The 22,477-nt window shown below is 45.1% G+C and overlaps 1 protein-coding gene across 4 annotated transcripts in view; it reads right to left on the reverse strand.

Annotated features, from left to right (window-relative positions):
- Nucleotides 1–22,477, reverse strand: part of SH2B1 (SH2B adaptor protein 1) — a 397,766-nt gene that overhangs the window by 24,799 nt on the left and 350,490 nt on the right. For all 4 annotated transcript variants that reach the window (XM_085618991.1, XM_085618990.1, XM_085618992.1 and 1 more), the window contains one exon: nt 5,237–5,408. In XM_085618991.1, coding sequence (XP_085475117.1) covers nt 5,237–5,408 — 172 coding nt within the window. The remainder of the gene's footprint in view (nt 1–5,236; nt 5,409–22,477) is intronic.

Genomic DNA, 22,477 nt, shown 5'->3' on the forward strand with positions numbered 1-22,477 from the left:
AGGGCGCATTAGCTGTGATGGGACAGTATTTAATTGCCACAAAACTGGATGAGGTTTAACAGGCGCGAAGGCTCTAAAAAAACGACCCTTCAGAAATTCCTTGATGAGACGATAAGACCACAGGGAAGTTTGATCTGAGGGTCTTCTATACCTAGAAATTTAAGCCAGGTGAACTCTTATAGAAGAGTGAGAAAGTCCTAATTTGATAAGTGCAAAAGATAAGGCAGCACCTGCTCCAGAAATGATGAGAACGGATGCAATGCTTGCAAGATACACCAAGCACAGAAATCTATTCTATTTAGCTGTGTAGCATTTCAACGTGGAAGGAGCTTGAGACTTCTGTAGTATTGTTGAACACTCCTCAGACAGCCTAAAATTCCCAAATTCAGTGTGGTGAGAAGCCAAGCTGACAAATGGAGAGGGAATTTGTGGGTGAACCACTTGGCCCTGGTTAATGTAGAGAAGATCCTCCCTTGGAGGGAAGAGAATCGGAGCACACTCTGAGAGGCGATGCAGCTCGGTGTATCAGAATTGCCTCGAACTATCTAATGAGCTGACAGGTTCTTGCTTCATTTTCTGAAGTACTCAAGGAATGTGTGGAAACGGTGAGAATGCGTAGGCAAATATCTCCGTCCAAGGCAACTGGAAGGCATCTCCCCACGATTTTGGATGAGGCACCCTGCTTGCGAAAAGAGGACACTTTTTGTTGAGGAATGTAGCGAACAGATCGAATGTTGGGTAAATGCAAGATTGAAAGACCACCTTCAAGTGCTGATCATTGAGCTCCCATTTGTGACATTTGGATACCCTGCTGAGAGAGTCGGCCCTCTCGTTGTGAACACCTGGCACGTGCTCCACTTGCAAGGAGATCTGGTTAACAAGGAGCCATTCCCATATCTGTTGAGCAAGAAGGGAAAGTGCTAGTGATCTTGTGTAGCCTTGCTTTCGGAGGTAAAACATTGTTGTAGTATTGTCCGTTCTGACTAGCAATGACACGCCCTTGATCCAAGGCCGGAAGGCTTTCAGACCCAGGAATACTGCCATGAGCTCTAGAATGTTTATGTGGCACTCTTAGTCCTGTTTGGACCTCCTGTAGTGAACTTGTAATTCTTGAAGGTGAGCCCCCATCCGTCCATTGACGCATCTGAAGTCGTCACCAGCTGCGGCACAGTGTGAAGGAAAGAGGCCTTGTGAAAGGTTTTCCTTGACCATCCACCAGGACATTGCGGCTCTCATTGCCGCTGAAATGTGAACCTGGTCGTTGAATGAGCCTTGAGACTGAAGCCACTGTGCATCGAGCTGCTCCTGCAGCAGTCGCATGTGGAGAAGGCAATTGGGAATGAGCGGGATGCAAGAGGACATCATCCCCAGCATAGACTTGTACTGCCTCACAGAAACTAACTTTTTTGTTGAAAGAAGCTTTGTTGTACCCATAATACGCAGTATCCTTTGAGTGGAAAAGGCCTAGCAGAGACTTATGTCGAGACGTACACCCAAAAAGATCAACAATTTGGCTGGAATAATTGACGATTTTTCAAGGTTGATGCGCAGACCTAGAGACTATAAGAGAACTCGACAGGCTCTTGTTGATATCTTTGCCGCTTGAAAAGACGGAGCCTTTATGAGCCAATGGTCCAGCTTTGGGAACACCTGGTGACCTGAACATCTTAGAAAGGCCGCTATCGGTGCCCTGCACTTGGTGAACACCCTGGGAGCGGATTTGAAAACATATGGAAGCACTTTGAATTGGTAATGGAGCCCTGCCATCTGGACCCGTGTAAATTTTCGATGCAGAGGGTGAATGGGAATATGAAAATAGGCGTTGAGGTTCGAGAGAAGCCAGAGAATCCCCTTTTTCCATGAGAAGAAGAATCTCCTGAAGAGAGAGCATCCTGAAAGATAGTTTTTTTGATTAACTTGTTCAGCCATCTGAGGTTCATGAACTGCCTCCATTTTTCTTTTTGAGGAGGAAGAAGTGGGAATAAACCCCCCAATTTTGTTGTCTGAGGGGTACTTCCTATATTGCCTGCTTGAGAAGAAGCAGCTGTATCTTGTTTTTGAGATCCGGAAGGTGACACAGTGGAACTTTCTACAGTGGAACATTTGGGGGTAGCTGAATGAATTCCAAAGTGTGGCCGTGCTGGAAGAGGTCTAGAAACCCATTTGTCTCAAGAAATGTAGTTTCATTTCACAAAGGATGTGAAGACGGGATCGTGGCGTGGGACTATGGTGGCAGGGGCCTGATGAACTTCATTGCCTCCTATTGGAGTCTTGGGACTTTCCAGCCGATTGTTGCCTCTTTCGTCCTGCCGGCCTCAAGTACGGCTGAGCAGTGCTGGATTGAAACGACCGGCTGTATGGCTGGTAGGTACTCTGCGGATATGGCTGGTACCACTGTTGAAACTGCGGACAGGATGACAATTGCCCCCACACTCTACCACGAATGGACTGTAAGCGGTGCAGCTGGTAATTGCCTAAGGTTTTGACTGTCAGTGTCTGCCTTTATGGATTGAAGAGCCTGGTCTATGTGCTTGCCAAACAAGCACTCTCCATCGAAAGGCATGTCTAAAACTTTGGCTTGGACCTCTGGACGAAAGGTGGTTTCTTTTAGCCATCCCTGGCGCCGCAGAACCGCTGCTCCTGCCACCTGGGGAAACAGTGGATGAAACGTCCATGGCTATTTCAATGAGCTCCGAAGACGCTCTTTCGCCCTCCAATAGAATGTTCTTAGCCTCTTTCTTTTTATCTTCCAGGAGATACTCCAACAGAGCAGAGATGTGTGACCACATCTGCAGGGCATATCTCCCAAGAAAGGCCATGGCATTAGAGGTTCAAATGGAGGTGGCAGTCAATACCGAGAACCTCTTTCTAATATTGTCGAGGCGGTGCCCCTCCATGTCAGGTAGGGCTGTACACGGAGACGCTGGATTCTTGGCTCTTCCCTGCGCTGCCTGCATGTTGACAAAGTCTGGGCTCGGATGACCAATGAGGCATACAGGCGAGTCATCAAGGGCCTTGTTTTTTTTATCCAACTTTGGTATGATAGCTGGAACAGAGGCAGGTGTTTTCATTAGCTTCAATCCTTCTTGCCATTGAGAGTCAATTATAGGGACTGACCTTACTGAACGTTGAGGGCCTGGTTTAAAATCATACAGAAAACATTCAGTTTGTTTAGCTGGCATTGGCAAGTCAAAATGCTTGGAGGCAAGCTCCAGAAGATCATGGAATCCCCCATTATCTGCAGGAGGGGAACACGCAGCAGGAAGGGGTTTGGGAGAGGGTGGCATTGGGGCTGTGTAGTTGTCCCATTCATCATGGGCATCTATGTCCGTTTGTATCTCTCCATCTCTGTCTGTGCATCCCGAGTATCCTCTGTGATGACTATAAGAGGAGGTATGGTCCTTTCCCTGATGGATTTGGGAGTGCTTTGGCCCGGATGAATAGTGGAACTTCTTGGGGAAGGAAAGGCCTCTGAGGAGCATTTGTGTCCGGAAAACGCCTGTGGTAGTCAATCATATGACGGAGATCAGATACCAGAGACACTAGAACATTCATTGCCGGTTGCCTAAAATGAGGACGCTCCTCCTCCCTATCATCATAAGGTTAATGTTCCTGGAAGGAATCTGGCTGCTGCATAGCAGACTTGTCACCCTGCAAAAGAAAATTCCCCTGCCAGGTAAGAAGATGGATCATTGTCCTTGATGTCTTCATCTGAATCTTGGCACTTGACCCTTAACTGTGATGGACTGTAAGCAGGGCCAAACATACTGTCATCCTCTGACTCTTGGAAGTCCAAAGGGGAGGAGGAGGTAAAGGGGATATGTTAGAGATCTTGAAACCGTCTAGGCTAAAGACTGATTTTTCCCCTCTATCAACAGTCCAGTCGACGGGCTCGACGACTGTGCAATTGCTGATGCAATTGTCTGCGATACCATTGACGGTGCATGAATGGCTTTTGTCTGCATGGCCGTCGTCGTTGGAGTCGTGGCCGTCATTGTCGTATTCGTCGCCGTCAAAGCAGTCGACCGTGCCAGCACCTCATATTATCTTGAAGAGAAGACTGGTATCTGAGAGGAGTCAGAGAAGCAGACAGTGGAGCTGAAGAAGCCTTTGAAGCCTTTGTCTGAGGTTTCTTGTAGTGCTTCCCTTCATATCTGTCCTGGGACTTGGATCTCTTAGAGTCCCCATGGTGGGAGGAGTGACTGCCCTCTTTTCTTTTCCTTGAGGAAGAATGGGCCTTTTCCTCAGGTTCAGACTCAAGAGTATGAAGCAGCCTTCCTCTTCTGAAGTCAGTAGCAGCCTACCCTCCCTGTCTTTGAGAGTTTTTGCTGAATGCGGCAATATTTGTATTCCCTGGGTTTGTGGTCAGGGCAGAGGAAATATAATCACTGTTTGTGGGGGTCTTCGGAAAATAGTCTACACTTCCCACAGATCTTACAGGCCCTAAACAGCCCTTTTTTAGGCTCTGGCATCTCAACAATAACGAAGGGCAAAAGTATATAGTCCGAAATACCTTGAGAGTAGCAGAGAGTGGAGGTCAAAAGTTAAAGATCAAATATTGTAACTGAGCAACGCTAAGGGAGACTCCCTATCACACGACGTGCGGTAAGAAATCTGAGGTATGGTGGCTCTGTAGGGGAAGGGAACTCTGAGGTCTCTACTGCGATTGGCTAAAATATGGATGTTAAAAATGAGGCTGAAAGGTTGCTTAAGTGATTTTTCTGTTCTATAGATGTGTATGGTGTTGTCTTATTACTGCTGTTACTTATGCTACCATGGGACTCTCACCATGACAACAGGGAAAATTCAAGCATGTGAATCTATAAAAGATAGAATACTGGAGAAATATACAAAATAGAAAAGATACAAAATACATTTAAAATTAAAACTAATATAAAATAGAAAGGTCTATTTTTAAAAAGGACGCTTTAAACTGAACAATTAAATCAAGGACAATATAGTGGTAGACCATTTAATGGTAAATCAATACTAAACTTACGTGGAAGATATAGTGATAGGCGATGTTGCGAGAGGTGAATATAATCATCAATAATTTTGATCAGCACAGGCTATACGCCCTTACCCCCTTTTCTTGTGTCTGGAAAGAAATGCACTCATCTCTTCACAACGCGTGAAATACTGAGACACTAATCCTTGGTGTTTCAACATTACTGTTTAGGCCAACCAGGGAAAAACATTTGGACAATGTCTGTAGACATTATGAGGATTCACTCACCATGCAGCCGTTGAGATGCCACAACATAGCTGACCAAGGTGACATCACTGGAACCTCCAGACTCCAGAGGAATGGGATGAACCCGGAAATGCTCCAACATGTCAAAAATAGTCTGGAACCAGAGGTGCTGCACTCGGCACTGTCCATCCTCATTTAGAGACAGACGAAGATGCTACAGAGAGATGGGTAAAAGCAGAAGGCATGAGCGGGACACAAGAGGAATGAAGAACATTGCGAGAAATCAAGCTCTAGACCTCTACATTGAAAAAAAATATATACAAAATGAAGGAAAGACCAAGTAGCTGTGATAGACTAAACTGAAACAGATGAGAAAAGCTTTGAGACAGGCAAGAATAAGATTGGCTAAAGAGATGGAGGCAGGCTGGTGGACAGAGAAACAGTTGGGAAAATATATCGACAAGAAGAGGTGGAACCATTGCTTAGTGTAAAGGATTGTAAATAATGGTAAAAAAGTAGCAAAAATATTTGTAAAGAAAATAAATTGGTCCACAAGTGGTCCCCTTGCTCCCAAGTCTAGTCAAACTGAAAAAATAAAGCCAGGCCCAACATTTCCAGTAATGGATAACTCACTGTAGGAAGGTGTAGTATTGTGTGGTGATGCTGATTAGGCTTTACCATGCAATACTCTCACAGACCCCAAAGATAGTCCTTGGATTCACAATAATAAATTCTCAGCTCAGTCCTGGTAGAATGGCAAAGAGCAGTCAGGCTTACCTAGAGAAAGATGTGTTTTGAATTCCAGAGTGCCAACATGGACGATAAGTAATTGACATGGCTCGATAGAAATCCGGCAAAGATTTATAAAATATAAAGTGTATTTTTATCTTAATTTAGATACCAAAACGAACGTGATCAGATGCATACAACCGGAGATATGGATTTTAGAAGAAAACATAAAACAGCAATTTAATACAGCAGAACTTTTTCTTTGCAGTCAATGAAAAAAGTGGTCTTGACGACTGGTCACTTGCAGGTCGAGTTGCGAGAAAACCCAAGGAGGGTTAAGGTGATGCTGGTCTCAAGACAAAGCCACAACAGTCAGTTCAATTATACCTAGAACGTGGAGCCCGGGTGCAGAGTTGTCCTGGTTGTCCCTGGTGCTGGACGGAAGCCACAGGAGAGCTGCTATTTACCACTTAAACTGTGCTGCAGGGAACAAGATGCAAAAACACAACGGGGTGGTTGCTAACATCGGTCTAAGGTCAGATGGAGTTCCCTCTAGGTGCAGCATCAAGTGAAGGCGGTCAATTGCCAGACTGGCGACCAACAAGCCTTGGCCGCGGTAAACGAAGAAAGGTATTTAGATGTCCAGTGATCAGAGGGAACACAGGAGCTATCTGTTACTTCGTGGAAAGCAGGACTACAGTTCCCATAACGCACTAGACCATCTGGATTTGGGTGAAACCTCAGATGGCCATCGATTTTTCCGATTAGGAGTGTTGTTTTACCTGCAATTTGCAGTAGACTAGTGCCACTAGTCCAGGGGCCTCGGAGGATGCTTCAGGCTCTCACAGGGGTCACTCGGTGTAGGGGTGCTGAGAGTTAGGCTATGACGAGTCTGGATCAGGCAGTTCCAGGAGCATTGCCACCGGTGCAGAGTATCCCTCTTTTGGTTTGTGCAAGTCCTGTTGTCTCAGACATGTGTCTCTTCGTTGTCCTCCTTAATGCAGGTTGATTCAGAACTGTGCATCTGGTGTCAAGGGTGGCTCTTAAATCCTAGATTTAAGGGTGTTAGGGGTGTGAGTGCAAGTGGCCAATGGGCGGCTTGCCCCAGCGGCTACTCCGTTCCTGAGGTGACCACATCCGGGATTGTAGGTCCCTTTTTCTACCCAGAACCCGCAATTTCTACCACTTTTAAAAATAGCAGGAGTCTTACTTAGCTGTTCAGACCCGCAGGGGCGCAAGACTGGCCCCAAGCTGGGCGGGGCCCTAAGCACCAGGGGGGGCCCTCAGCAGAGCACTATGGCTGCAGAGCTCCTGATTGAGCACGGGGGGGGCACATGCCTTGCATGGAGGCCCCCACAAGTTTTGTTACGCCAGTTCAGACCCGGCAGCCCCCCCTAGAGGTGTGGCTAAGCCTGTTGGGGGTGTACACCTCCTGCATACCAAATTTCACAGGTGCAAATGTGCCTGAGGCAGGGAGAAGGCTGTTTCCTCATTTGGGAGTCAACCCTGATATATTTATATCCGAAGCGGTGTAGACTTTGAAGCTCACGGCCTTGAAGTGCAACTTCACTAGCCTTCCTGGGAGAGAGGAGGTGTGGCCACCTCCTGTTCAGGACTTTTTTTCCTGACTCCTGGGAGTAATCACACTGCTTGGCAGGAAGTCAGAATCCTGTCTTGGCAGCTGCAAGCGCAGGCTGGCAGCCAGAGCACAGAGAAGCTGTGTTAACCAGGTGGGCGATCTCTAAGGTAGCCACCTGGGTGCATGCCATATCGCCCTGGACACGATATTCGTGTAAGGGAGAGAAGGCACATTATTTTGTACAAAACACAACATATTTAAGTGGTAGCATAGAGAAGCTGCCAACCTCTGGTTTACACGGGTGCTAACCCATGTTATCTATGGACCCTTCACCACTTCTAGCATCCTTTAATAGGTAAAGGCCACTATAGGGGCATATAAGCTTGCACTTACATGCCTACATCTTTAATATAATTCACCCTTCCTCCTGGGCTTTAGGAGGCCTTCCTTAAGGGTGAATGACTTATTAAAAAGCAGTGCATTGATTATGCCACACATGGTGAGGACAAAGTCAAATTGGAGCAGTTTACACTGTTCCTACAGTCTACAATGGCAGGCTTGCAGTCAGTAGTTTACTTGGCTTACTTACGGTGGCACATACAGTGCTGCAAGTCCAGGGGAGCCTTTTACCACCCATGCCCTTGGTACTACTGATGGCATATACTAAGGACGGGGACTATTTTAAAGTGCTTGTCAAATGGGGATGCCAATTTCCCCATAAGAGTTTTAGGGAGAGAGCACTGGCGCCTGGGCAGCAGGCTTCATTGCACTGTCAGAGCCATCTTACCATCAGCATTGGAGCAAGAAAGTAGGGGGGGGGGGTGGGGACCATACAAAAAGTGCACTTTCCTACACTCACAAAAAATGTTTGTGGGTGTGTACCATTAGAGGTAACTGTTGTATGCTCAAACAGTTTTGAGCCTGTCTTACGTGATGAAATTAATGGCACAAGGGGCTAAAACCAAACCCAATAAGTACAATATTAATCAATCTTTTTGAAAGGTCCTACTTGACCCCTCTTCACAATTATTTGGAGACGTATATAAACTGATCAGGGAGTTTAGCCAGGATATAATTGATCTTAGATGAGCTGTGAATACATTTACAGAAATTTACACTTTAATACCAGGAGAAACCCCGGAGAACCTACATCTAAGCAGGGGTTTTATAGTAAATCTATCTTCTGATCTTAAAAAGGTAGCAGAGAAGTGGCTGGTTTAGAAGATCATGGTAAGGGAATGAACGAGGCAACTAACTTAAAGACAACTGGGTAAAAATAGCGAGACAGATAATCAACAAGTGCTTAGATACAACCTATTCAGAAGGAATTGTAATATGCTTCGTAAGAGGATCCTGACTTAAAGACCAAAGATTGGTTATTCCTCCAATCATGCTTGTGGAGTGTTTAGATCACACAAAGTGAGAGACATGACAAAGGGCCCTGCAAAAACCTATAGTCAAAGCCATTTAAATCCCTCATTGAAATAGTGTTGGATTTTTCAATCAAAATGTTATCTTTATGATGAACATTCCAAAAGTATGGCAGGGTCTGTATGAAGACCAAGGTTCTTTAAAAAACAGATAATACACTAGACTGGAAATTATGGTCCGTGTTCTAATGTGTGCCCAGACATCATGTATGTAAAACACCACTTAGTTTTGACAGTGCAATGGGGTTACAATGAGATGATTCTTGCAGAGCCTAGTCTCATTCAGGGGCTGGTCACACTTGAGCTTAGTTCCCCGTTAGAGGGGAGGGTGGCTATGGGGTTCAGTTTAATTTAAGACTGCCTTATACTTTACAACCTATGTCCCAAACAATTAATAAACGGAATTATCCAAGCGAATATAGTTCATATGTGATGGAAGCCTCAATGCGTCCCGGGGACTACATGGGGGTGAACAGTTCCATTAAACAGGAAAACGCAGACAAATGGAAAGATACTATTGATGCTTTGCTTTGTTCCACTGACTCACATGAGATAAATTATGATGTACTCCTGTCTCTCCCTTTTTCAATGTACTGTATTATTGTATTTAAAACTTAAATAAAAATGTAAAAAAAATGTCTTGCTTAGAATTTGCTGAAGAGACAAAGGAAAACAATATTGAGTAGATCTACAGGACTTTACTTGGTTGGAATATAGCCGGTATAAAATCTAAATTAGTGAGCACTAATTTGGGATTGTTTATAGATAAATCTCACTTTTGTTTATTTCAGGAAACATGGGCCACCACTCAGTACATAGGATGGGATTTAAGACATTTAGAATCAAAACCCATGCTTCAAGTGGAGGAAGAACCTTAGGCAGTTTGACCATTTGGGGTAAAATATCAGACAATTGAAAACAGGCTCTGATGATATGTTAGGACAGATCATTAGTCTTGCGTATGGTAAATATGTTGCTCTTATAAATATCTATAACAGGAGAACACCCCCACAATAAGGATTCTATTATTCTCTCTCAATTCCCAAATATCTCTTGGAAAAAATTGCTATACAATAGTCGCAGGAATTTTTAACTCCAATTGTGAACCAATTGGTTGGCGTCTGCGCTTGCCAAAGAAGAAGTGGGGGAATACTTGCTTTATCATAACCTATTAAGAAAAACTGGGTGAGGCCAGGCTTTTTGTGAGTAAATTTGTCTAGATCTCATGGTTTGCATGCTTGTAATGGTCGCTCTCAAGAGTCTGGCCCAACCCACTAATGGAAAGAGAGGTATCCCAAGTAACACTGATTATCTTATGCTGGATCTGGCATAAATTAGTGAGGAGGTCCATCCTAGACTTAAGAAGAACTATGAAATTTTGATAATATATGTTAAATGATTTGATTTTAAATATAAAATGTGTTGTAAAGTGAGCTGTTGATTCCATTTTTGTGTTTAATAAAAGGAAAAATGGGTGATCATAGGATCTTCACAGAATGCTATTTCTGAAAGTTATGATGCTTGATTCCAGATTTGTCTCTAGAAGCTTCTAATAAAATAATCCCAATGTTGATATAATGGAAGATTTCATGAAATTGAGTGCTTTAAACAGGTGTTCACATAAGCCAGAGTTCAGTGTCCATCCCTTAAAACGCACAGTTGGTAGGGCACCCATTGTAGAGCAATTAAAAAATTCTTGACTATTACAATCAAAACTAGAGAAAGCTAGAAAAACAGAATCTAGGGCTAAATACAAAAAGTCCCGAAGGCTATCAGAAAAAAAATGTGGAACTAAAATGTATGAAGATTTATTGGATGCATGGCACCGAAAAGATACAAAAGCTTTTTGGCCAATGATAGCTAAGGGAGAATGGAATGCAATTATGAGACCTGAAATATACCTTCAGCAATTACTGTGTTTCACTTCACTGATTCATGTGGAGCGGTCTATTCACGTTCTCTTAACTCTCCTTAGCTTGTTCAGTCTGTATTGGACTTTGAGGTAACAGATCCAAAGAGTATTGCTCCAAATCACTGCTCCCTAGATGACACTCTGGATGCCATAAAAGCCCAAAAAAGTAGGCAAGGACCCTGCTTTGGACAAAATCCTTTGTAATTTGTTTTGTTCGGAGATGTTTACTTAAATAAATACATTATTGAACGCTTCAGCAGCAGGAACATCAACTCTTGACCTCATCCATAAGAAGGGCTCCCACAGGGACACTGGAAATTATTGCCCCATAAATGTAATTGGTAATTTACAAAAAAAATCTATTGCAAGTAGATGTTTGATGAATTAACCATGTGGATGGATGACGACCAGATACTGTCCCATTTCCATACGGGTTTCATGTCAAAGGTTAGCGCTGTGGATCAAGCCTTCTGCTTTCTTTTTGTGAAGTGTAATGATCTAAATTCTGGTCATCTTTTCACCTTTACATGGCTTTTGTTGATCTAAGGGCAGCCTTCGACCTGTTAGTGAGAACACAGTTATGGGAAATATTAAAGTAGGGAGGCAAACACTATTTTAAATAAATGGTACCATTCATTTTATGTTACACTGCAAAGTGATTCACTGTGCATGATGGACAAAAAGGTCCTGGTTCTTATCTGCAGAGGATACTCTTCTTCTATCTAAAGCCCTGTTTAGCCTTAAAGTACTACTAGAAAGATTCAGCGTGCTTTGTTCAAATGATGGGCTCGAAATCAATGCCACTGAATCTAAATACATGGTTTTTAACCTTCATAAATTATTTAAAGAATTGATCTCTACAAACAACTTTACACGAGAGAGAGTACTCATATTTGATTATTTGGGCATTGGAATGTCATACACTCACACTTGGTCTTCAAAAACTATGAAGAGCCAACTTCTTTTAAATCATAAAGCAGTTGCCCTACTTAAACTTGCAAAAAGTACGGCTAGCTATGCTATATCGCCAGTAGAGGGAATTTATAGGGAAAAGCCATCAGTGCAGCTCCATTTGGGTCTGATTTATGAGAATAATCCAAAGTTAAGATAGTGGCAAATATTGAAAATAAATTCATCAAGTTGTTACTGATGGTTCCATAGAGTGCACCTACCATCCCATTACGACTCAATCTTGGTCTAAAACCCATAAGTTATAAACTTGAAGACCCTTATATATTGGACCTGTATTTGAATCTCAGATGGATTAGTCCCTTGTAGAGCTGCACTGCAAGATCATATACACCCAGCTGCTGTTTTGAAACCGTCTTGGATTTCCTATGTTATATCTTGGCTTGCAACTATGGGCTTGCTTGACTACTGGGTGAACCCAACATCAATTCCTAGACAGGTTTAGAAAAAAGTAGAAAACACATATTGGGAAGTTGTTTCTGGCACATTGGTTAGCTGAAGCAAGAGGGAGTCTTTCAGATAGTTTTAGGAGTAATTACAAATTTGAAAATGATTTAATATACATGAAGCAATCCCCAACAAGAGCATTATATATCAAATTTAGGCCGCTTTTACTTACAGGTGGGACACAAAACACTTTAACCCCTTCAGTGCCACGCCCTTTCCCCCTCCTGTGCCGGGCGTTGCACTAGTGGGTGGGGTTCATGACGAGATAGTCTCGTCATGGGCACAGCGCAACCGTGCTCCATGACGAGACTATCTCGTCATGGGCACTGAAGAGGTTAAAGTTCCCCATGTGTCCAGTGTGTAACCTTGCCAGTGAAAGCGAGGCGCAGTTTCAATGTTTTACCATGGCTTACTGTGAACAGAGAGGGATACGTTACTTACCTGTAATCCTAGTTGTTTTCCAGGGACAACCTGTAAGCCTAGTTGTCATCCAGGTCTTCTAGTTAGCTGGACATTTCACTCGTGAAAAACCATTGAAATTCCCCCGTTATAGTTAGTGCAGGCAACTATAACTCACGCGACTGCAATCCTCTGCTGATGACGTCAGATATTACATCACTGTATTTAGACACTTATTTACCCAGGTCTTCTTCCATTAATTTTTAGCTATACATATATTACAAATATTTTTTTTTCAGAAAGACACATATGTCATCAGTGATGTAATATCTGACGTCATCAGCAGAGGATTGCGGTCGCGTGAGTTATAGTTGCCTGCACTAACTATAACGGGGGAATTTCAATGGTTTTTCACGAGTGAAATGTCCAGCTAACTAGAACATGTGTGAAACCTATGGTTTTTTAAGTGAATTTGCAAGGTTTTTTAAATGCTAATTCCTAACTATAACGTGTGTGAAACCTATGGTTTTATCAGTGAATTTTTTACGGTTTTTTAAATGCCGTTATGTTTTTTTTTTTTTAAGGTTTTTCACCGTGCGCGTACCGTACGCGCACGATGCGCTTCGCGCACCGTGCGCGAGCTGTGGGCTCTTCGCGCACCGCGCGCCCATGTTACACAGTTCGCGGAATTTTCCCGTTTCTACCGTACGCGCACGCTACGCGTACTCCGCGATTTTTCGCAAAACAATTAAAGGAAATTTTGGCCCTTGGGGGTCCTTCTGGGACCCCCTGACAAAGGCTAGGGGGTCAGGAACTGTCCACCCTGCCCCCTTTTCACGTTCTCCACCTTTGTTTTTCACCCCCTCAGACTGCGAGAGACAAAATGGCGGCCGACACTTCCTGGTTTCGACCGATTCGAATGTTTACTAAGATCTAACAACCAATCAGAATCGCGCTCGCGCACGGCAGCGTGCGCGTACGGTAAGTTTTACCGTACGCGCACGGTGCGCGCTTATAGATCTATATATGCTTTTAAATGCTATTTTCTCAGGAAATACTGAACAGATTTACACCAGACCTGCAAAAGGCACATCCCTGACCTGAGGACTACCGCTCTGCCAAATTTCAAGTAATTCTGTTCAACCGTTCGGGCTGTAGCTTGGACTAAAGGTCCTATGGAAAAATGCATGGGGAAAACGCATTTTGGGACCCCCCTTTTTCTCAGCCCCCGCTTGACGAATCCCCCCCGAGAATAGAATGTTGCGGATTTCCTATGGAAACACGATCCTAACTATAACTATCTACTGGCGACTGCCAGTAGATTATTATATATATATATATATATATATATATATATATATATATATATATATCAAATTTGCCCTGAAGCAAGGACGCCCACGCAGAAGAGTGCTTTCTGAAAAAGCTTTTACTTTCAGAACCGGCATTTACACACCAATAGCAAAGTTCCTAACGCGTTTCAAAGCCGGGAGGCTCCTTCATCAGAGGATGGCACTTGTTCCAACTGACAAACTCGCAGGGGCGCCATACTGCATGCTCATATCTTGCCCACGTGGCCCTCACAGGTGAGTCATTATTCAGGCATGCTGGAACCCGTACTTTATTATTTGCGAAAAAGTTTCCCCATGTAGGTGCAGTTCGAAAACAGTGTCTTTTCTTTAAAAATAATATTCAAGTGGACTGGAGTGAAAACGCCAATTCTCTTTCATTCTCCTCAGCTGCGCCGCAAGGTCCGATTCTCTGAGACCTCTTGGCTCCATATTTCAGTGCATGGTGGGGCATCCTTCTCGGCCAGGCTGCCGAGTTAAATAAATCCCAAATTTGCCCTGAAGCAAGGACGCCCACGCAGAAGAGTGCTTTCTGAAAAAGCTTTTACTTTCAGAACCGGCATTTACACACCAATAGCAAAGTTCCTAACGCGTTTCAAAGCCGGGAGGCTCCTTCATCAGAGGATGGCACTTGTTCCAACTGACAAACTCGCAGGGGCGCCATACTGCATGCTCATATCTTGCCCACGTGGCCCTCACAGGTGAGTCATTATTCAGGCATGCTGGAACCCGTAGTTTATTATTTGCGAAAAAGTTTCCCCATGTAGGTGCAGTTCGAAAACAGTGTCTTTTCTTTAAAAATAATATCCAAGTGGACTGGAGTGAAAACGCCAATTCTCTTTCATTCTCCTCAGCTGCGCCGCAAGGTCCGATTCTCTGAGACCTCTTGGCTCCATATTTCAGTGCATGGTGGGGCATCCTTCTCGGCCAGGCTGCCGAGTTAAATAAATCCCAAATTTGCCCTGAAGCAAGGACGCCCACGCAGAAGAGTGCTTTCTGAAAAAGCTTTAACTTTCAGAACCGGCATTTACACACCAATAGCATATATATATATATTTCAGCCACAATTTCCAAGATTGCTGCGCACTCTGGTCAATAAGCAATTCAGTAATTTATTGTAATTCGTTGCAAACACGATCTGTACACGATCTGCTGACAAACGCGTTTCAGCCTCCTGGCCTTCGTCAATGTCAATAGTGCTCAATTTCCATTTTCTATTTAAGCATTTGATTGGTTGTCATGATCATAGCAAAATGGAAATGAAAAGCGGACTTCATGCATACAGATATTCAACGTGGGAAGATTGTCGGCCATTTTAACACTATGTCATGCCACAATTCTCAGTACTCGTGTAAGACATCAAGTCTGGGGGTTCCACGTTATAATTCATAAATAAATAAACAGAATTCTTTACGTTTTACTCTCTCATTATAACAACATATAATTTGTAAATCATAAACGAATTCATCCATTTCAATTCACCATTGAGTAAACAGAATTCTAAGCATATTGCTTTTAAATGTATAACAACACAATGTAAACTAATCATATAGGTGTTCATTTGTGTCCCCTGCTAATTATAACCCAATTGGGGTAACTATATCTCACTGTTTGTTTGTTACTGTTTATTTTTTACTCGAGTTTTTAACAAAAATCACGCCCTGAATGGGCTTTCTTCCATTGTTAAATCATAGTTATCTGAGTGGTCAGATGCCATTCCTTCCCATTGTCAAGGTGTTTCAAAGGGACAGCGTTTATATATATTACCTACTGGCGTATAGTTAGGACCTAATTTCCATAGGAAAAGCGTTTTTTGTTTTCCCAATAACTTTGGCGCAGGTTGACGAGTCTTCGCGAAATTTTCAAAACTAGTGGGACGCTCCGGCCTGCTCCGGTCTTGAAAGTTTCGGGGTGATTCGTCAAGCTGGGGCTGAGAAAAAAAGGGGGGTTCCAAAACGTGTTTTCCCCATGTTATTTTCCATAGGAAACTTTAGACACGGCTACAGCCCGAACTACTGAACGGAATTACACCAAATTTGGCAAAAAGGTAGCCCTTGGTTCAGAAAGAGACCATTTTTTAAATGGTGTAAATCAGTTCAGTAGTTAGAGATATTAAAGGATAAAAAAAAAATCTTTATATATCTGGGTGGGACCTAACTGCAGCTAGGCTCTAATTGGCTGCCAACACTTCAATCCAGGAAGTGTTGGCAGCCATCTTGGTGCAATGCTTTTTAGGTCTCGCCTAGTGAGCGGCGCATCCACTGCCCACTTGGCGAGATCTATTGTTGTTGATCTATCCAAACACCACTGCACTACCCTAAACCATAAAACACTATCCCCAGCACTACCCCCTACACTACCCAAACACCACTTCACTACCCTAAAACACTACCCCCTACACAAACACCACTGCACTACCCTACACCCTAAAACACTACCCCCAGCACGACCCCCTACACTACCCAAACACCACTGCCCCACCATAAACCCTAAAACACTACTCCCACCATGACCCCCTACACTACCCAAACACCACTGCACTACACTTAAACACTACCCGCAGAACGACCCCCTACACTACCCAAACATCACTGCACTACCATAAACCCTAAAACACGACCCCCTACACTACCCAAACACCACTTCACTACCCCAAATCTACCCCCAGCATAACCCCCTACACTACCCAAACACCACTGCACTACCCTAAAACACGACCCCTTACACTACACAAACACCACTGCACTACCCTAAACCCTAAAACACTACCCACAGAACGACCCTCTACACTACCCAAACATCACTGAACTACCATAAACCCTAAAACACGACCCCCTACACTACCCAAACACCACTGCACTACCCTAAAACACAACCCCTAAACTACACAAACACTGCACTACCCTAAACTACCCCCAGCACGACCCCCTACACTACCCAAACACCACTTCACTACCCTAAAACACTACCCCCTACACAAACACCACTGCACTACCCTACACCCTAAAACACTACCCCCAGCACGACCCCCTACACTACCCAAACACCACTGCCCCACCATAAACCCTAAAACACTACTCCCACCATGACCCCCTACACTACCCAAACACCACTGCACTACACTTAAACACTACCCCCTACACTACCCAAACATCACTGCACTACCATAAACCCTAAAACACGACCCCCTACACTACCCAAACACCACTTCACTACCCCAAATCTACCCCCAGCACAACCCCCTACACTACCCAAACACCACTGCACTACCCTAAAACACGACCCCTTACACTACACAAACACCACTGCACTACCCTAAACCCTAAAACACTACCCACAGAACGACCCTCTACACTACCCAAACATCACTGAACTACCATAAACCCTAAAACACGACCCCCTACACTACCCAAACACCACTGCACTACCCTAAAACACAACCCCTAAACTACACAAACACTGCACTACCCTAAACTACCCCCAGCACGACCCCCTACACTACCCAAACACCACTGCACTACCCTAAACCCTAAAACACTACCCCAGCACGACCCCCTACACTACCCAAACACCACTGCACTACCATATACCCTAAATATACCCCCAGCACGACCCCCTACACTACCCACAAACCACTGCAATACCCTAAAACACTACCCCCAGCATGACCCCCTACACTACCCAAACACCACTGCACTACCCTATACCTTAAATCTACCCCCAGCATGACCCCCTCCACTACACAAACACCACTGCACTACCCTAAACCCAAAAACCTGACCCCCTACACTACACAAACACCACTGCACTACCCTAAACCCTAAAACACTACCCCCAGCACGACCCCCTACACTACCCAAACACCACTGCACTACCCTAAACCCTAAACCACTACCCCCAGCACGACCCCCTCCACTACCCAAACACCACTGCACTACCCTAAACCCTAAAACACTACCCAAGCAGGTCCCCCCTACACTACCCAAACACCACTGCACTACCCTAAACCACTACCCCAGCATTACCCCCTACACTACCCAAACACAACTGCACTACCCTAAACCCTAAAACACTACCCACAGCACGACCCCCTACACTACCCAAAAACTGCTACACTAACCTAAACCCTAAAACACTACCCACAGCATGACCCCCTACACTACCGAAACACCACCGCACTACCCTAAACCCTAAAACACTAACCCAGCACAACCCCTACACTACCCAGACACCACTGCACTACCCTAAACCCTAAAATACAACCCCCTACACTGCACAAACACCACTGCACTAACCTAAACCACAACCCCCTACACTACACAAACACCACTGCACTACCCTAAACGCTAAAACTACCCCCAGCACGCCCCCCTACACCACTGCACTACCATAAAACACAACCCCCTACACTACACAAACACAACTGCACTACCATAAACCCTAAAACGCAACCCCCTACACTACCCAAACACCGCTGCACTACCCTAAACCCTAAAACACTACCCCAGCACGTCCCCCTACACTACCCAACCACTGCACTACCCTAAACCCTAAAACTACCCACAGCACGACCCCCTACACTACACAAACACCACTGCACTACCCTAAACCACTACCCCCAGCATGACCCACTACACTATCCAAACACCACTGCACTACCCTAAACCCTAAAACACTACATCCCAGCACGACCCCCTACACTCCCCAAACACCACTGCACTACCCTAAAACGCAACCCCCTACACTACCCAAACACCGCTGCACTACCCTAAACCCTAAAACACTACCCCAGCACGTCCCCCTACACTACCCAACCACTGCACTACCCTAAACCCTAAAACACTACATCCCAGCACGACTCCCTACACTCCCCAAACACCACTGCACTACCCTAAATCCTAAAACACTACCCCCAGCACGACCCCCTACACTACCCACATACCACTGCACTACCCTGTACCCTAAATCTACCCCCAGCATGACCCCCTACACTACACAAACACCACTGCACTACCCTAAACCACTACCCCCAGCATGACCCACTACACTATCCAAACACCACTGCACTATCCTAAACCCTAAAACCTGACCCCCTACACTACACAAACGCCACTGCAGTACCTTAAACCCTAAAATACCACCCCCAACACAACCCCTACACTACCCAAACACCACTGCACTATCCTAAACCCTAAAACCTGACCTCCTACACTACACAAACACGACTGCAGTACACTAAACCCTAAAACACTACCCCCAGCACGACCCCCTACACTACCCAAACACCACTGCACTACCCTAAAACACTACACCCTACACTACACAAACACCACTGCGCTACCCTATACCCCAAATCTACCCCCAGCATGACCCCCTACACTACCCAAACACCACTGCACTACCCTAAACCCTAAAACATTACCCTCAGCACAACCCCCTACACTACCCAAACACCACTGCACTACCCTAAAACACAACCCCAACACTACACAAACACTGCACTACCCTAAATCTACCCCCAGCATGACCCCCTACACTACCCAAACACCACTGCACTACCCTAAACCAGTAACCCCAGCATGACCCCTACACTACCCAAACACCACTGCACGCTACCCTAAATCTACCCCCAGCACGACCCCCTACACTACCCAAACACCACTGCACTGCCCTAAACCCTAAAACACTACCCCCAGCACGACCCCATACACTACCCAAACACCACTGCACTGCACTAAAACACAACCCCAACACTACACAAACACTGCACTACCCTAAATCTACCCCCAGCGTGACCCCCTACACTACCCAAACACCACTGCACTACCCTAAACCCTGAAACACTACCCCCAGCATGACCCCCTACTCTACCCAAACACACTGCACTACTCTAAACCCTAGAAAAGTAACCCCGACCCCATGCCCAATCCCCCTTACCTCTCACTCTTCGTGGTTCCTCTCTCCTCGTGGTTCCTGCTTCACGTCGTATCTGAGGGGCGGTGCACGTCTTTGTGAGGAAACGGAACAGCCTCTGTTTCCTTACAATGACGTGTATTGTCTACATTTTTTTAGAACGCATGGTCATTTACCATACATACCTTTACAACGAAATTCTTTGTATAGGCATGCATGGTAAATGACCATGCGTTCTAAAAAAATGCATAGTAATGACTTTGCGATGTACAACGCATGCGTGGTAATGCATGTGTTGTAATGGCTGTTTACCGATCGTAGTTGGCCCCTATTCTTCAGTGAGTCATTTATTTGATAAATTAGGAGGAAGGAATTCTTTTTTTTTTTTACCGAAAAGTGCATTCCCGGCTGTTGTATTGTTAAAGTGTCCGCGTCGCCTGGTTTCACTTTCGGCGAGAGAGTGGAAGAGTCTGTTTGGATCTAAAGGAGTTCTGTTGTTGGACGGGGCCGGCGCGTCACGTCATCAGAAAACACAGCTAATGGAAAGCGTCCTCCCCGAAGTGTGGAGTAGTGCCATGAGAGGGCATCGAGTGTGTGTCCCACCGCAGTATGACCATACAGCGTGACCCATGTGCCGCCTCCAGGGTACGGGAGGCAGAAGCGGCATCCATCGCAGGTCCTCATGAAGACCGTTGTAGCACTAATTCTACATTTTGGAACTAGCGCATTTCAACCTCGTTGTTCCTGCTAGATACAAAGAGAAGATGCTGGGTTATTCAGTGCCCTGGTTACCTTTTTTGTGGGTAGTGGTGCTTGTCACTTCGCTGCCCTGCCGGTTCACACAACTGGGCTCCCCACCTCATGTGCCATCTGCAGGGCCTCTGCCCTCGGATCACTGGTTTCAGTTTCTGGAGTGGCAACATAAACAGTTGCTCCCAAAGGACTAACCTTAACACTTAGGTGAATATCCCCTGCGCCAGCATTCTGCAGAAATTCATTCCTAACTCTCCAATGTCGAGGAGGACGTCATAATGCCATGGCTCGGCTCGAAACACAGAATGATGTCATCGGAGCCATAAGAGGACCTCGTCGGCGAGCTGACGTCAGTTCCACACATTTTTTCCGTGCCACCGAGGCAAACAGGTGGACCAACACATTTTCACATGTATACATAGTATACTAAATATATAAATATATAAGACTAACCAGTCCTAGAGCCAGTGCTATGTTAAAAGACACTCCGAATACAGTGAAAACACCTACATACACTAGGGAACACTATGCGTTGGGGTCCCCCTGTGATTAGCATGACCTCCTCTGTAAGCCCCTAGTATATAATAGGGCAGGGGCTAGTTGGCCCTCAGGGTTGAAGGGGAATTATTTCCCCAACTTACAACTGGCCAGGGAGTGCTGCAAGGAGGGGGCGTGGCCTCCGGCACGATGCCGGTCTTTTATTTATTTTATTTTTTTGAGAAGGAGGGCTGTGTGGCCCCCCTTCTTTTTCTAATTTATTGGCCCTGGGGACCTCATATCCCAGGGCCTGCACCCGCCGGTGGGTACTCTCCAAGTAGACACCCTTGTCGTTTATTTATAAAAACATGGGTAGCTATTGATGGGCACATTTAATACACACGCACGCCAAGCCATTCAAAGGGGATTCGACAAAAATTCGACCAAACTATGCAAGAAACCCCACTCATGGTTAATAAAACACACATCCACCGCCGGATGTTTAATACTTTTTATTTTACTCTCTGGAAAGGAGACAAACCTCACTTGAGAGTCACAGCGTGCTCCTGGCTGAGCCCAATGCTGTGTTACACCCACCAGTGCCCGCCAAGTGCCACACACCTCTGTGTTGTATTCCACCAGCTAGTGTGTATGACACTCTCTAGCCCATGTGCACTGTAACACCACCCCGTGAATAGGTCATGCCACACTTGCCTTCGCACGGGTTATATTGCCCCATCTAACATGCCTTCCTCGATGCCTATGTTATAACGCACAGCGCTATGCCATACATATTACAATCTGGGATCCATATCTTTGTCACAGTGCATATGCAACGTTACACTCCCCAGCACATATTTTATATTACAACTTTAGAGACTAGTTGGGTTACACAACACTGCCCTGTGCATATTACACTCCAAGGCGCATATCGCATAGCACGCGCTAGTGCCTGTGCTATCTCGCGCTCTCCAATGAATCTGTCATTGCGCACAATGTATTGCATATTATATTTCACGCCCCGGTTCATCTTATATCACACTTTTTGGTGCATAGTTTATACCATATACTATATCTAGTTTTCATTTTCAATCGTGCTCTCAGGACTATGTTCTATATAACACTGCGTCCACCTACCCTTTTCACTGGCATTACATTTTGCGATGGGGGGTGGAGGGTCAGGGGGTGTTTCTGCCAAGTGAGCCCGGAGTCACAGTCTCAAACGTCCTCTTCTTCCTGTTCGCACAGACACACATTTTAAAAACAATAAAGTTCCTAATACCCACCTTCTCTGAACAGTTAGCCATGCATGGTCTGATGTGCTGC

The sequence above is a fragment of the Triturus cristatus genome, chromosome 7, assembly GCF_964204655.1.
Source record: "Triturus cristatus chromosome 7, aTriCri1.1, whole genome shotgun sequence".
In the NCBI taxonomy this organism is placed as follows: domain Eukaryota; kingdom Metazoa; phylum Chordata; class Amphibia; order Caudata; family Salamandridae; genus Triturus; species Triturus cristatus.